Source organism: Acartia tonsa, chromosome 1 (genome assembly GCF_053477335.1).
Source record: "Acartia tonsa isolate MP-2025a chromosome 1, ASM5347733v1, whole genome shotgun sequence".
Classification (NCBI taxonomy): Eukaryota; Metazoa; Arthropoda; class Copepoda; order Calanoida; family Acartiidae; genus Acartia; species Acartia tonsa.
Window position 1 is genome coordinate 51,905,356 of NC_137260.1, and position 14,329 is coordinate 51,919,684.

The 14,329-nt window shown below is 29.5% G+C and overlaps 1 protein-coding gene across 18 annotated transcripts; it reads left to right on the forward strand.

The window, feature by feature from the left end:
- The first annotated feature begins 401 nt into the window (after positions 1 to 401).
- Positions 402 to 13,592, forward strand: LOC145323577 (uncharacterized). 18 transcript variants are annotated; one of them, XR_013881032.1, is made up of 5 exons: positions 402 to 597; positions 1,057 to 1,905; positions 5,407 to 5,475; positions 10,618 to 12,035; positions 12,205 to 12,325. XR_013881032.1 is itself a non-coding variant. In XM_080166077.1 (4 exons), exons 2-4 carry the CDS (start codon positions 1,074 to 1,076, stop codon positions 13,468 to 13,470), a joined length of 1,041 nt encoding a protein of 346 aa, XP_080022203.1. In that variant the 5' UTR covers positions 402 to 597; positions 1,057 to 1,073; the 3' UTR covers positions 13,471 to 13,592. The 18 variants fall into 18 exon arrangements, 16 of the variants coding, with proteins under 16 accessions (XP_080022203.1, XP_080022099.1, XP_080022163.1 ...); XR_013881033.1 differs by having other exon boundaries at positions 10,618 to 12,004; XM_080166077.1 differs by lacking the exons at positions 10,618 to 12,035; positions 12,205 to 12,325 and adding an exon at positions 13,331 to 13,592.
- The last annotated feature ends 737 nt before the right edge of the window (positions 13,593 to 14,329 follow it).

Genomic DNA, 14,329 nt, shown 5'->3' on the forward strand with positions numbered 1-14,329 from the left:
GTTTAGGAACAATATGGTCTCATTATAGTATGTACACATTTTGAAACATAAAGCAGGTTTTTTTTTCATTTTATCCAACTATTGAGTCTGTTATAACAAGTTGAACTTCTTTATAAAACAAAATTTTGACTTATAGTTTTCCCCATTGCTTGAAAGCTTAAGATAAGAAATAATTGTATGTGCTATGTTTAGTTTTTATTTATATTTTTGGCCCGAAAAAGAAAATATTATTTCAGGCAACATGTATCTTCTATTGAAATTTAATGTCCAATAGGGTAAACGAATTGAAGTTTTTTAACCAATAAGATTTTAATTTAATTAAAATCTATCCAATAATATTTCTTAATTCTTTTTAAAAATGAAATTCAACCAATGAGAATTGAAATATTCTTTATTATTGTTTGTTTGCTATCTCATTCTCAACGGCATCCGATGGGTATTATAAAATTTTTAGCAAATATTTAATAATTTCTTTATTTAATTTATTTATTTATTTATTTAATTCATTTTCAGATATTAGCATATGAAACACTTTCCCTCATATATAAGATGTAGTTAAAACCGTGAACAGTTACTAATTTTGCATATTACTATTTGGTAAGTTACATTACTACATTTATGAAAATACAAAATTAAGTATAAAGGGTAAAAGGCTTTACGTCGAGTTTAATTTATTCTATTTAATAGCAGTGTAGTAATTTGGACTTGGTGTAAGAGTTATGTGAAATTCTATGCATTTTTATTTTATAACTAATTAAATATACATGTATTGGAATTTTATTATAAGATCCAATTTTCTTTATAAGCTCTTTTTTTTCTCCTTACATTTCTCATACTTTTGGCAATTAATAGTAATTAAAACATTAATTTGCTAAAGAAATCATCCACTAGGATCCTAATTCCTCAATTTTTCTCAAACATATAAAGCTATCTTGTTTTACTCAAGCTATCTAGATCTTTGAGACTAAACAATTTCTGAAAGAGACTAGGTATTGCTTATAATTATCTTAATTTATTATATTTATTACCTTCCTACAATTTATGATTTTATTTTAGGCATCCCCTTAATCAAGATGGGGGTGACAGAGAAATTCTGTTTAAAGTGGAACGACTTCGAGTCCAACATCAGCCATTCCTTCAGAGAGTTAAGAGAAGACAAAGACTTTTTTGATTTAACACTTGCCTGTGATGATGAAAACCAAATTTCTGCTCATAAAGTGATATTGGCTGCTTGCAGTCCGTTTTTCCGTTCAATTTTGCGGCGAAACAAGCATGAGCATCCGTTATTGTACCTAAAAGGCATTAAGCACACTGATCTAACCGCCATACTGAACTTTATGTATCACGGCGAGGTGAATGTGGCTCAAGAGGATCTTAATTCCTTTCTTGCTGTTGCTGAAGAACTCAAAGTAAAGGGTTTAACGCAACAGAAAAAGTCCGAGGAGAAAAAAGAAAATTCATCCTTATCTCATCCAGTTACAACGCCAAAATCTTCAACAAAATCAAAACTCTCACGTGATTCTTCCAGTATAAGCGGTGGGGAAGACAGTAATTCAGCCTCATTTAGTCAGCCTCCGATCAAAAAAGCTCGAGCACAGCCTTCTTTATCTCAACATACAAGCTACCCATCTACCTCAAATGACTCCGACGAAATTCAAGAGATCATACCCGTCAAATCTGAACCTTCCAGTAGCCGTGCCATGCCCCCTACTATTCCTATAACGGATAGCACAGAAGATGACAGCAATTTGGTGATGCAAGGCGGCGGTGGTTACCCTGAAACTGCGCAAAATTATCCTGGTGATTATGAGGACTATGGGGAAGGAGGGTATGAGGATGAAGGGGCGTTTGAGGAACCAATGATGGATAATATGAACAGTTCTGTTAGTGTTGATCCTAGTAAAGGTAAGAACAGTCTTAATTATAATCTTAAATACAGTCTAGGATAGGTAACTAGTGAAATACTTGAAACATTTTAGTTTGCATATTTGACAAAGATTTTTCCATTTAGCCTTCTTTTGAACAAATCCTTTTTCTTTGTTTCTTAATTTGTATAATTATAGCGAGATAGACAGACTTATTACCTAGTAAGGAAGTAAAATAATTTCAAATATGTTAAGTATGTTAAAAAGCTAAAGTACTTTTGAATTTATATTGTGGCCTGTCTGTATTTTATTTCATGTTTTGTGCTTTTTGTGATTTATGTTTTTTTTTGTTTTGTTTTGTTACCTATCTAACCGAGAGAAGAGCAAAATATGTGTTTAGATGGCTGGGAGGCACTAGCAAGACACGACATTGATCCAATAACCAGATCAAAAATTCACATCTGTGCACTGTGTGATCAGAAATTCAAAAGAAAGGATAACCTGAAAAATCACGTAGAAGCCATACATCTTGGGGCTGAGTACAGGTGTCCCTATGCTGGGTGTGAGAAGGTGTGCGGGAGTGGTCCTGCTTTGCGTGGACATGTCAGAAATATCCATGAAGCTTGTTAAGTGAAAAAGTACGAATAATGAGAAGAAAAAAAAAACGTTTTGAGGGTATATTTTTTATCCTATGTGTTTTGATTAAAAAAAAATAAATGTTATTATTTCTTTTCATATAAACCAAGCTATGATGATATTTAAGAATTTTTCAAAGTTTTTTCACTTAATGTTATTAAACAACCTTCCTACATTTTTTGTATTATTATTTATGTTTATATTAATCAAATAGAGGCCTATGTACAATTTCTTACTGAGCAAAAAAAGAACTTATAAGTAGGTATAGCAATCCTAATTTAAGATAAAAAAATATAAAATTATTGTTTGGACCCAATGAGCTACAAATATCCCTATTTTTACTAATGATGTCACGGGCTTGATCTAGCAGAAGCATTAGTCTGTAGTTATGGAATGATTTAAGCAGAGACTCGAACACAAAAAAATTATACCTTTTTACTAATAGCCTATGCGTTCCAAGTATAATTTCCTCGGATTGCCAGTCCTGCTTATAAGTGGAGCCAAATAATTCTATTTATTGTATATTATATTTTATTTTGTTCTTTTTGTATAAAATCAGCATTTATCCTAAAACTCATGATGTAAATTGCTTAGTACTTTCCTTCAAAGAGCCCATCGAAAACTAAACCCTATTTGGTTAAATAAATTATTTGGTGGAGGTTCTTATTTTAACCCGTGGAGGGGGTAATTCCTATTTTTAACCACTACAAGAACTAACCCTTCGGGGCTACCCAGTATCAAATTTAACCTAACCCGACCTAGATTCTTAAAGTAACAAATCAAAATAATGAGGTGGTTCTGTGTTTGACAAGGCACTTTGCAGGAAATACCTAGTAATAAGATTTGTTATTTATTGTTTTTTTTTGTAAAAATTCTCCTCTGTATTATTGTATAACAGTAAATATATTAAAATTTTATACAAATTAAACATTTGTTGTGGTCAAGAAGGCAAGTTACATTCTGAATCTGGTAACTATCAAAAGCAAGAATATTGACCTCAACTGTTTGATGAGATATACCATCTTATTTAGACCTGGAAGACTACGCGAGGGAAGTGTGGACCGACCAGGGCAAGATGCTGCAGTGTCTCATCTGTAACAAGATTGTCAAGCACAAGAAGAACCTAAGAGAACATATCGAGGGACAGCATCAACACAATGAGTACTTCTGTACTCAGTGCGGCAAAGTGTTGAATACCAAGGGTGCCCTGAGAATGCATATGAAGCGAAATCATCCTCAAATTTCTGTCAATTTAAAAATGACCTAATGTTGTATATTTACCTAGTCATTGTTAAAAATATTCACATTTCATTGATTTCTAAAACTATGAACAAATAGTGATTGATCTTTATCGATTTTAACATGCAGTGTTTAAGTGTATTTTTTCATTATATACATTTATACATTAGTTATATTTTGGCGCTTTTACTTTAACTTTGAAACATAATATTACTACCTACTTTTTGTAAATAGTAAATTAAAGAGCTTTTTTTAATATTAGGTATAGTGAGATGTAATTCTTATTTTTTCAATTTTTTCGCTTTGATATTAACAACATAAGATTAATTATTTCCCGACTGCTAAAAATCTCCCCCCCCCCCCCCCCCCCCCCACCTTTTAGTTTTTTACCTCAAGGTGGGAAAAAATAGATCAAATCGATGAAATAGGTAATACCCCACCCTCTATCCTATCCTTTTAAATGCATTCAGCTAATTCAAGTTTTCTTCACAATTTAATAATATACATTATGCAGAGTATACACCCCTGATTATTACTAATATGATGCAGTAATGAGATTTCGTTGTAATAAATGTTTCCCTTAAAATCTATTTGTTAAACAGGCCTTCAATTTTTTATTACCGAAGCTTCTTTATAATTTACTCTTATCTGCCTCTCTTTTTCTTCATCTCTTTTTCGTGACTGCTGAATACTTGCTCTATGATTCGCTTTCTCCGTTTGTCCATCCTTGTTTTTTTTTGTGTTTCGTTTGTATGGATGTCGTTATGTTCTATTTCTTTTAATCTTATTATTTTATGTTTTGCTCTCATAAACCTGTACCTTCTTTGAGATGGTGACATACTCCGCCATTGAGCCTAAAAATTGCCATAGTCTTCTAAAGTTGCCATAAAATGTGGAACGATCTGAACAGCCGTTTACGAGATCTTTTGAGAAAATCTACTTACAATTTACTTGTTATTAGAATAAAATACTTTATTTCATTTAACCTGCTACCCTAGATATAACAGCCATTTTCTTGTAAACTTTTTGCAATGTCGGATAAATTCTTTTAACTTTGGCAATTACAGTTAAGAAAATTGTTTTTCTATTCATGTTTATGTTCCAAACTCTGAATTTATATATGTATATATTTGTATGTATGGAAAAGTGTATATGTAAAACAGACATTTCACAATATAAACTTTATATTAGATTCGAGGGTAAAGTTCAACAATCTGGTTCAGTTAATTTTCTTCAATTTTAGTTGGATTAAAACATGAAGTAATTTAACATAAAAATGTTAATTATGTTTAACCACAACAAGACGTCATTTGTAAAATGAACTGAACAATTGCAAAGGTTTACTTAAAAGCAAAGCCTGCTCGATCCCAATGCAATATTTAAGCGATATGAAGTAACAATTAACAAACAAACATAATCTCGAAAGCGAAGCTTTTTTGTAATTGACTCGTTCGTAGGATAAACTTGATTTTCTATGCTGTTAATGGTAAAAGGATATTTGATAATTGTGAAGATTTCTCAAACTTTGATAAGTATCTACATTAACTTATTTTATATCTTTGTTTGCTAGGGTGCTCTTTTTAATGAATTGTTTTATATTTATGAGCTTCGCTTCTTACAAAGTATGTGAACTTATTCATGCTTGTTTATTCGTATTATTTTCTAGACGTAGAAGAATACATGCAGTGTCTGACAGAGAATGGTGTTGAAAGTTGGCAATGCTTGATATGCTACAAGGAACAAACTAAACATTCTTTTATTTTTATATACCTAAAACTTTAGCTGCATATCTATTCTATAATAAGACTTTTTGTGTATGTACCTTCGTAAAAATATAAGGTATATTTTTCTTCTATAATATTAATCCATTATTTTATTTTAAAGGTATATGGGTAGTTGTATAAATAAATTAAAATAGTCTATTTCTAATAAAAATATTATAATCTTTCAGATATCATATTCATAGCAATATGCATACATAAATAGATCTTCTTGTTTGTCGTATAATTAAGGAAGTATTGTATTTGTCTTTTTTTTTTTTTTTAAGAGTAAGGTAAATTACTTATATACAGGGACAAAATATCTACATAATATCGTCATAAAATACTTTTGTATGATTTTTCTATTAAAAATCTATAAGATTTTTTAAAATAAGAAGAACATTAAATAAATATGTAATTTATAAGGTAGGTATTTATTTTACTATTAAAAAAGGATATTAATGTAAAACATATTGAATTTATAAGCATTCATTAGAAATCGCTAAGACCTGTTAGATTTTTGTATAGTGAAACTGAAAAGCTTTTTACTCACTAAATGTGAAATAGTATAGGTAAGGTATTGTTTACCCATTATAATTTTATAATTCTAATACATTTAATCTTATCTAAATTAATTATTAGATAGATGTTTAGTTTAAAAGCCACTATTCAGACTGATAAACGGAAATGCAGAATGAAGGATCATATTGAAAGTTTACATTTACTAAATCAAGTACACCAATGTAAATTATGTCTTAAAGTGTACGCAACTAAAAACAGTCTATACGCGCATAACTCAAGATGCCCCAATAGAAATAACTTACAATTTACTTGATTTCGTAGATTTTAAAAAAAGCTATAAATATAAGACTGGCTGTTTTAAGATAAAATATTTCAATAATGCCTAGTTTATAGAGGGTGAGGGGGGAGGCTTAGTTTCACTATGTGTTTTAATTCTTATTATTAATAATTGTAGTGTTTTGATTTCAAGGATGGCACCCGCATAACACCAATAAGAATTCAATTTTAAATGCTAGGGTATCACAAATTTAAATGTAAAAAGTATTTATCTTAACTTTACATGCCCGTAGCAAGAATGTTTAGTTTAAATTGGCTTTACAAAGGATACTAAACGGAAATGTATACTACGGGACCACGTGGAAGCTCACCACTTTGGCAAACCCAAGGGCTGTAGTATTTGTGGAAAAATGTTTTCAAGTAAAAATAGCCTTCGCAATCATATGAAACAGTTTCATACTAATAGTTGATCTAACTTTATACTTTTATTTAAAATTATCAAAAATGTTACTAACCTTTTAATTAGGTACTAATAATTCAAACTAACATATATTTATCCATAAGAATACTTTTTAAATTTATTTTTATTGTCTCATTTTGTTCAATGTCTCGTTACCACTGATAAGTTTAGTAATGTAATTATAAAGGTTTGCAAGTGGAAATATATTTGTCGTGACCATGTTGAGAGTTATCATTTTCACAAGAAACATTCCTGCAATTTATGTGGAAAAAGTTATGGGTCAAAGAATAGCCTAAACACACATCAACATCTTTATCATAAGAATATTAAAGTTAAACCAAGATTTTAATCTTTTTCAAAAATATTTTGTAGTAGTACCTACCTAATTGTAAGAATTAGGATAAGGCAATTCTGGACATTTTTCTATCTAATTTGAATACTAGAGCTTTCTATCTTGATGAAGAACCTCATATTGTTTACTGGGAAATGACAGGGACTTCTTGTTTTAGATTTTTGAGAGTTTTAGATATCAGTTTCAGTAACGCCTATGAAATAGGAAAAAGTTTAGTAATGTAATTTTAAAGGTTTGCAAGTGGAAATATATTTGTCGAGACCATGTTGAGAGTTATCATTTTCACAAGAAACATTCCTGCAATTTATGTGGAAAAACATATGGAACAAAGAATAGCCTAAACAATCACCAACATGTTTATCATAAGAATATCAAAGTTAAACCAAGATTTTAATCTTTTTAAAAATATATTGTAGTAGCACCTACCTAATTGTAAAAATTAGGATAAAGCAATTCTGGACATATTTCTATCTTATTTGAATACAAGGGCTTTCTATCTTTATGTAGAACTTCATATTGTTCACTGGGAAATGACAGGGACTTCTTGTTTGAAGTTATTGGTAAGAAATAAGGAATTGTTTAGTTTCAACTTTTGGATTAGGTGTGCAAGCGAAGAGATTTATTAAGAGATCATGTAGAAAGCTACCATCTTGGAAAAACACATAGCTGCACTCTTTGTAACAAAGTACTTAAAACCAAAAACAGTCTTAAAACTCACATGTATCTTTATCATAGATAAACATCATTTTTTTGCCATTGAAGTAAATTGTCTGTCAAATAATTTCTATGCTGTAAAGAATCCGAAAAATTAAAGTTTTTGTCATTGAGAGGGTTTTTAATCAAAAATATTTGACAATTGTTTAGTTTTTAATTGTTCTTTAGGTGTGCAAGTGAAGAGATCTTTTAAGAGATCATGTAGAAAGCTACCACCTTGGAAAAACACATAGCTGCAATTTTTGTGATAAAGTACTCAAGACTAAAAACAGTCTGAAAACTCACATTTATAAACACCACAGATTTAATATTTCTATGGCATCTAGAGCAGACAATTGATATTTGGCATGATGAAATAGAAACTGGATTCAATTTGATTACCAGTAAATAATGATTATTTCGGGGAAGAAATTTTTTTTTTTAATGAAGAAAAAAATTTCCATTACACTAACTTTATTTGAGTTGTATTTCTTTGTAAAAATTGTTTAGTTTTGAAATTATTCTATAGGTATGCAAACGAAGAGATACCTTAAGAGATCATGCTGAAAGTTATCATCTTGGAAAGAGACATAGTTGCACCTTGTGTGACAAAGTACTTAAAACCAGAAATAGTCTCAATACTCACATGTACATATACCATAAACAAAAATAGATTATTTTTAGGATTAAATTAATATTACTTGTTTTAAAAGAATGATGGTATTGATAACTTCACATTTCTAATGTCATCCTTTTTTACATTAAACTGTAAGAGTAACAATATTAAGAGAATTAGGAACAACCTGTTTATTCTGAAGGCCGTGCTAGTCTATTATGGTAAAAAATACCTAGTAATCTCTTGTAAAGTAAATAGTTGAGGGATGATTAATTTTATGCAACTTTGTTTCAGTTTTTATCAGACGGACGTACGCACATTCATTCTATAGTGAGTAGTTGTGCTAGAAAACAACAGCAATCAGAAAAAAAGCAATGTTTAAATGTTTAAAGATCTGCAAGCGTAGGGACATCCTGCGGGATCATGTGGAGGGACATCACTTTGGCAAGCTTTCTGCATGTGAAGTTTGTGGCAAAATGTTCAAAACCAAAAACAGCAAAAATTCACATAGATTTCACCAACATAGACGTTATCAGAAATGATCCGTTTTAATTCCAAATTTCTTATTATGTTTGTCTAAAAAACATTTGAAATTAATTCTTTACTCAGACATAGGAGAGTTTTTATCAGTATTTTTAAAGGATTCGGACACTTAGCCATTTTAGTTCAAGTAATTTCTTTTCTGTTAAGATATTTAGAGCATTTACAGTGGTTGAAAAATAAGGATAAACTAATTTTTCCTTTAATTTTTTTGAGAGATGTGTTCTATTGTTACTTCTACCTTATAAAAAAAAATAAGATACCCGATTCAAGTTATTGTTTCTAATGTTTTGGGAAAAGATTTATTTATAGTAAAGGGTCCCCTATAAGTCATTGATATGCCTTTTCTGCCCTACATTATTTTATACCATACCCAAAACCAATCAAATCTTTTCTGAAAATGATATATGATAAATAAATGTTTAGTTTATAAAAATGTTCAGATTGATAAGATAAAGCACCGTCTCAAGGACCACGTACTGAGCGTACACAGCGGCCAGGGATTAAAAAATTGGTGCCATATCTGCGATAAATATTATAGAACTAAGAATAGTCTTAATAAGCACATGTGTGTCTATCATAATAAGAAATCTTTTATGGGTATTCAACTGTAAACAAATCTTAACTTTTAATAAAAATCTAGGTACCTACCATATTTAATTTTTATATTTATGATTGCCCTAAAATATGCATGTGTTTAGTTTAAATGATTAAGACGGATAAAAGAAAGCAGAGATTAAAAGATCATGTTCAAAGCATTCACCAGAAAAAAAAAAATATCTGTCCTCATTGCTTTAAGACTTATCTAACCAAAAATAGTTTATATAAGCATGTTTCTAAATATCATAATTCTGTTGTGAAAAAGATGTATGGACATTTTTATTAGATATGTGATTGTGTGTATCACATTTTAATTTTCAGTAATAAATATTTTATGTGAATGTTTAGTTTAGTTTTCATAAGGTTGATAAGAAGAATAAGAAATGGCGACTAAAAGATCACATAAGAAGTATCCATTTAAATACAAGTGAAAATAATTGTCCTTTTTGTGGAAAGATTTACCTTACCAGAAATAGTTTGCATGTCCATATGTCTAAATATCATAAAAATCAAAGTCATTGAAAGAAATAATAACAGATTTTTTTTTAAATCGAAATGAAAGTTTAGTTATGTTTTTCTAAAGGTTGATAAACGACGGTATAGACTGAAGGATCATATTAAAGGGAATCATCTTGGAAATGAATCCCACACGTGTGTACTCTGTATGAGAGTTTACAGAAATAAGAACAGTCTTACTAATCACATGTCTGTTTATCATAGTAAGAAACATGAAAAATGCGCTTGATTTTACACATATATTTCATTTTAATTGAATCACCTAGGAATTTATATCATTTTTTTTCATTCAAATTTGATGTTTAGTTTGTTATTTCTTATAGATTGACAAAAGGTATGCTCGCTTGAAGGATCATGTTGCAAGTATACATCTAAAGATTGAAAACCATCAATGTAATATTTGTTCTAAAACCTACCTGACCAAGAATAGTCTTCAAAATCATATTTCTATTTATCATAAAAGATGTTGATCTATAGCCTAATGTAGATTTAATATTCTTCATTAACTTGGAAAGAAAATATGTTTAGTTGGTGTTTAATTTAGAACATAAAGAGGAAGGACCGTTTGAAAGACCATTTAAGAGGAAAGCATTTTGGAGTTATGAATGTTTGTCAACATTGTAATACAAATTTTTCCACCAGAAACAGTTTGTTAAGTCATATTTCCAGATATCATACACTTAATCATTCTTAAATCTTTTTTTATTTAATGTTCATTTTTTTATTTTTTACATTTGTAATAAAAGGTTAGATTTAAAGACTATTTGAGAGGGACAAACTTGCAATACTCGCAATTATGGGAAAAGTATGTTAATATAAGCAGTTTGTTAACTCATGTTTCAAAAAATCATGCATCTAGATATTTATTACTCATTACCAAACATATTTTTTAAAGGAATTCTACATGAATAGATTTTTGTGTTAAATCATCAATGTTTTTTAGTTAACTACACAGTAATGTATATGAAGCAGTTTCATAATTCCTTAACTGCCCTGCATTAAATTCAATGTCGCTAGAAGTAGTTTGTCAACCAATGTTTCCAGATATCATTCATTTATATTACAAAAAAATTACATAAAAAGGTTTTTATGTTCATTATCACCTTACTTTATTCTTCAAAGTAAGACTTCTCAACATGTTTAGTTTGGTTGTTACTTAGGTTATACAAAGGAAATATAGGCTGAAAGAACATATTCATGGAATTCATTTTGGAATGGCAAGTACGTGTCCTCTGTGCAGCAAAAACTTTTCAACAAAAAATAGTCTGCAAAGCCACATTTCAAGATTTCACCCGTTTAAAAAAGATTAATTTGATATTATTTTTGTTATACAAATGTTTAGTTTATAAATACTTAAGATAATACAAAGAAAAGATAGAATGAAAGACCATATTCGTGGAATACACTATGGAATGGATAATTCCTGTAATCTATGTGGTAAAAATTATGCAACAAGACATAGTTTGTTAAATCACATGTCAAGATATCATCACTAAGTAATTTTGTTAACTAAAAACAAATGTTTAGATTTGATTATTTAAGACAATACAGAGAAAAGATAGAATGAAAGATCATATTCGTGGAATACACTATGGCATGGCTAATACTTGTCATCTGTGTGGTAAAAATTATGCAACTAGAAACAGTCTACTAAGCCACATTTCTATTTATCATAATTCTAAATAAGCTTAACTCTAACTTTTTTTTCCACCAAAAATTAATAGAATTCAAAATCTAGATAGGTAGGTATAATGATTTTAGTTCCTTACAACCTTTAATTAAAAAAGGATCAACCCTAATTTTGAAAATTCCTTCAGTTCATTTTTTCAACCTAGGTCCTAGAATTTGTTAAAATTTTGTCTGCAGTTTTTATATTTTGATTTTAAGAAGTGTTTAAATTCCTCTATATCAATCATGTTTTATTTTTCTGTAGTCAAAATGAGCAGTACTTTTCCTAAAAGTGCCTAGCGAGCTCTAGAACCCCCCTCACATTATTAATTTTGAAATAATTTCAAAAAAGGGGGAAAGTGTAGTTTTTTTTCTTGCCATACCCTTATATACACCAGATAATACCTCTTATTTTCATTTTAAATAACTGAAAGGGGGGGGGGGGTTCTGTGCTTGTCTAGGCACTTTGGGGGAATTCGCCAAATGAGCTTCTGTATTTATGTGAATTATTAAACAAAATTAATGTACCTAATATTTCTATCAATGTAATTTAACAACAAAAATATATTTTGATTATGTTAATGCCTTATACTGTTTAGTAGCATACCATTACTATTTCTCTATAAATATTGTATCTTATGTCCGTCCGTCCGAGGCGATTGTTTTAAACAAAATTATGAGCGGGTTTTCAATTGTTCTTTATAAAGCTAAAATTATGCAACTTGGAATTATATTGTTCTTGTTATCTTAAAGTTTTATAAAAAACACAATCTCTCATTTGCTAGGATGTTAACCTTTTGAGATTTTTTTGAACTCCTTATTAGGTAGGTAGTACAAACCTTGAGTGTTCAAAATAATCCACCAATAATTTTAATCTAAAATATAGGTTGGTATCTATGTTTAGTTTGATAAATACAGGTTGTAAAGAGGAAGAATATAATGAAAGATCATATTGAAAGTCTTCATCAGGGAAGAATTAATACTTGTGATATATGTAATAAAAAATATGCAACTAAAAACAGCCTACAAAATCACATGTCTACTTATCACAATAAGATGAAGTTAAATCAGTATCATATGTGATCAATTCAATTAATATATATCTTAATGCAACGTTGGCATTTTATATATTTTTAGATTTTTACACTTAATCTGATTTAGTAATTTAATGATTTAATTTTCTCGATTTTTAAATCAATTTTTTTCATTAAGATTTAATGTTGCTGATGTAAAGAATTCTAAATATATAACTTTGTTTGTGTCATAGTTTCTATTATCAGTTAATTTATCTGGTTTTTTTTTATGGATCATTAAAATATACAAAGACAGTAATTTTCACCTGGTTATAAACTTCATTTAAAATAAAAAAAAGATCATTTGGCTTAAAGCGTAAATCAGTTGCTATAATTTCTGTATTACGTAAATGAAGGACCCTAATATATTATAGCTTCGCTACAAATAAAGTTCTTTTTAAGCTTTATTCTAAATTATCTTGTAGAAGTTAGTTTTAAAAATCACAGTACAGTCAATTATTGAGATTATTTAATAAAGCCATTGTTGTTTAGTTTGAAATGAAACGTAAATATCAGGTAATCAAAAGAAAGATGAACCTGAAAGACCACGTGGAGAGTATCCATTTTGGCAAGGAGCACCATTGCAAGGGTCTGTGGCAAGAAATATCTTACAGACAACAGCTTAAAGAAGCATATCTCAGTGATGCATTCTAACAGGAGCAACTCAACTTATGGCCAACTTTATTGATTGGGGTTTAATATGTAACAGATTTGAATTATTTCACTAATTTTTATTGATGTTATTTGATTAATTTTCAATAAAAATTCCTCATCATGCGGCGATATGTTTAACAAGGATGACAACATCCATAAAAGCGAAGCACTAAAACGGTAGGACAAACGGACATTAACACTTGTATATTGTCAGAACTGAATAATCAGATTATAAATGTTTAAGAGTCGAAGCAAAATTGTAAGTAATTTGTTGAAAAACCGCTTGATACAGGATAATGTTTATGGACATACTTACATTTTTAGGACTAGATTATGGAGTTGCGTCGCTTATGATATTGTATTTTGTTGTCCCAGGAATCAATATACCAAAAATCAGATCAATCGGATAATTACATCACATAAAAATTGTTGTTAAAAAAGTAGAAAAATCAACATGTTTAAAATGGACGTACGGACATTCTGGTAATGATTATAGAGTTGCTACGCTTTCTAAATCGTACTTAACTACTACAGGAATCACCATGCAAAGTTTTAAATCGATAGGACAATTCTAACTTGCCTAAATTAACGAAAAAAGCTATCTGTCTCGACGGACCGACCCTAATTTTAGAAAAGCTTCGCTTTTAAAAAGTAATAGCGTTTAAAAACAATCATTGCTAATAACGAATTTGTAGCAAAACTCTTTGTCATATTTTAATCCAAGGCCTATCACCGATTCTGTTTTGAGGCTAATAAATTCATCCAAAAATTTCCTTTTCGTATCCCTTAATATGCGGGCTAAAATAACGTTCTCTTCTTTCCCCTCCCCTCTTACTGGAAAAATGAACTGACATATAAA

What these genes read in the sequence shown, in the direction of transcription:
- LOC145323577 (XM_080165966.1), top strand. Translation starts at nt 1,074, where the DNA reads ATGGGGGTGACAGAGAAATTCTGTTTAAAGTGGAACGACTTCGAGTCC. An exon ending in TAGTGTTGATCCTAGTAAAG is followed by an intron (nt 1,906 to 5,406) that starts GTAAGAACAGTC and finishes ATTATTTTCTAG; the next exon opens with ACGTAGAAGAATACATGCAG. An exon ending in GGCAATGCTTGATATGCTAC is followed by an intron (nt 5,475 to 9,671) that starts AAGGAACAAACT and finishes GTTTAAATGATT; the next exon opens with AAGACGGATAAAAGAAAGCA.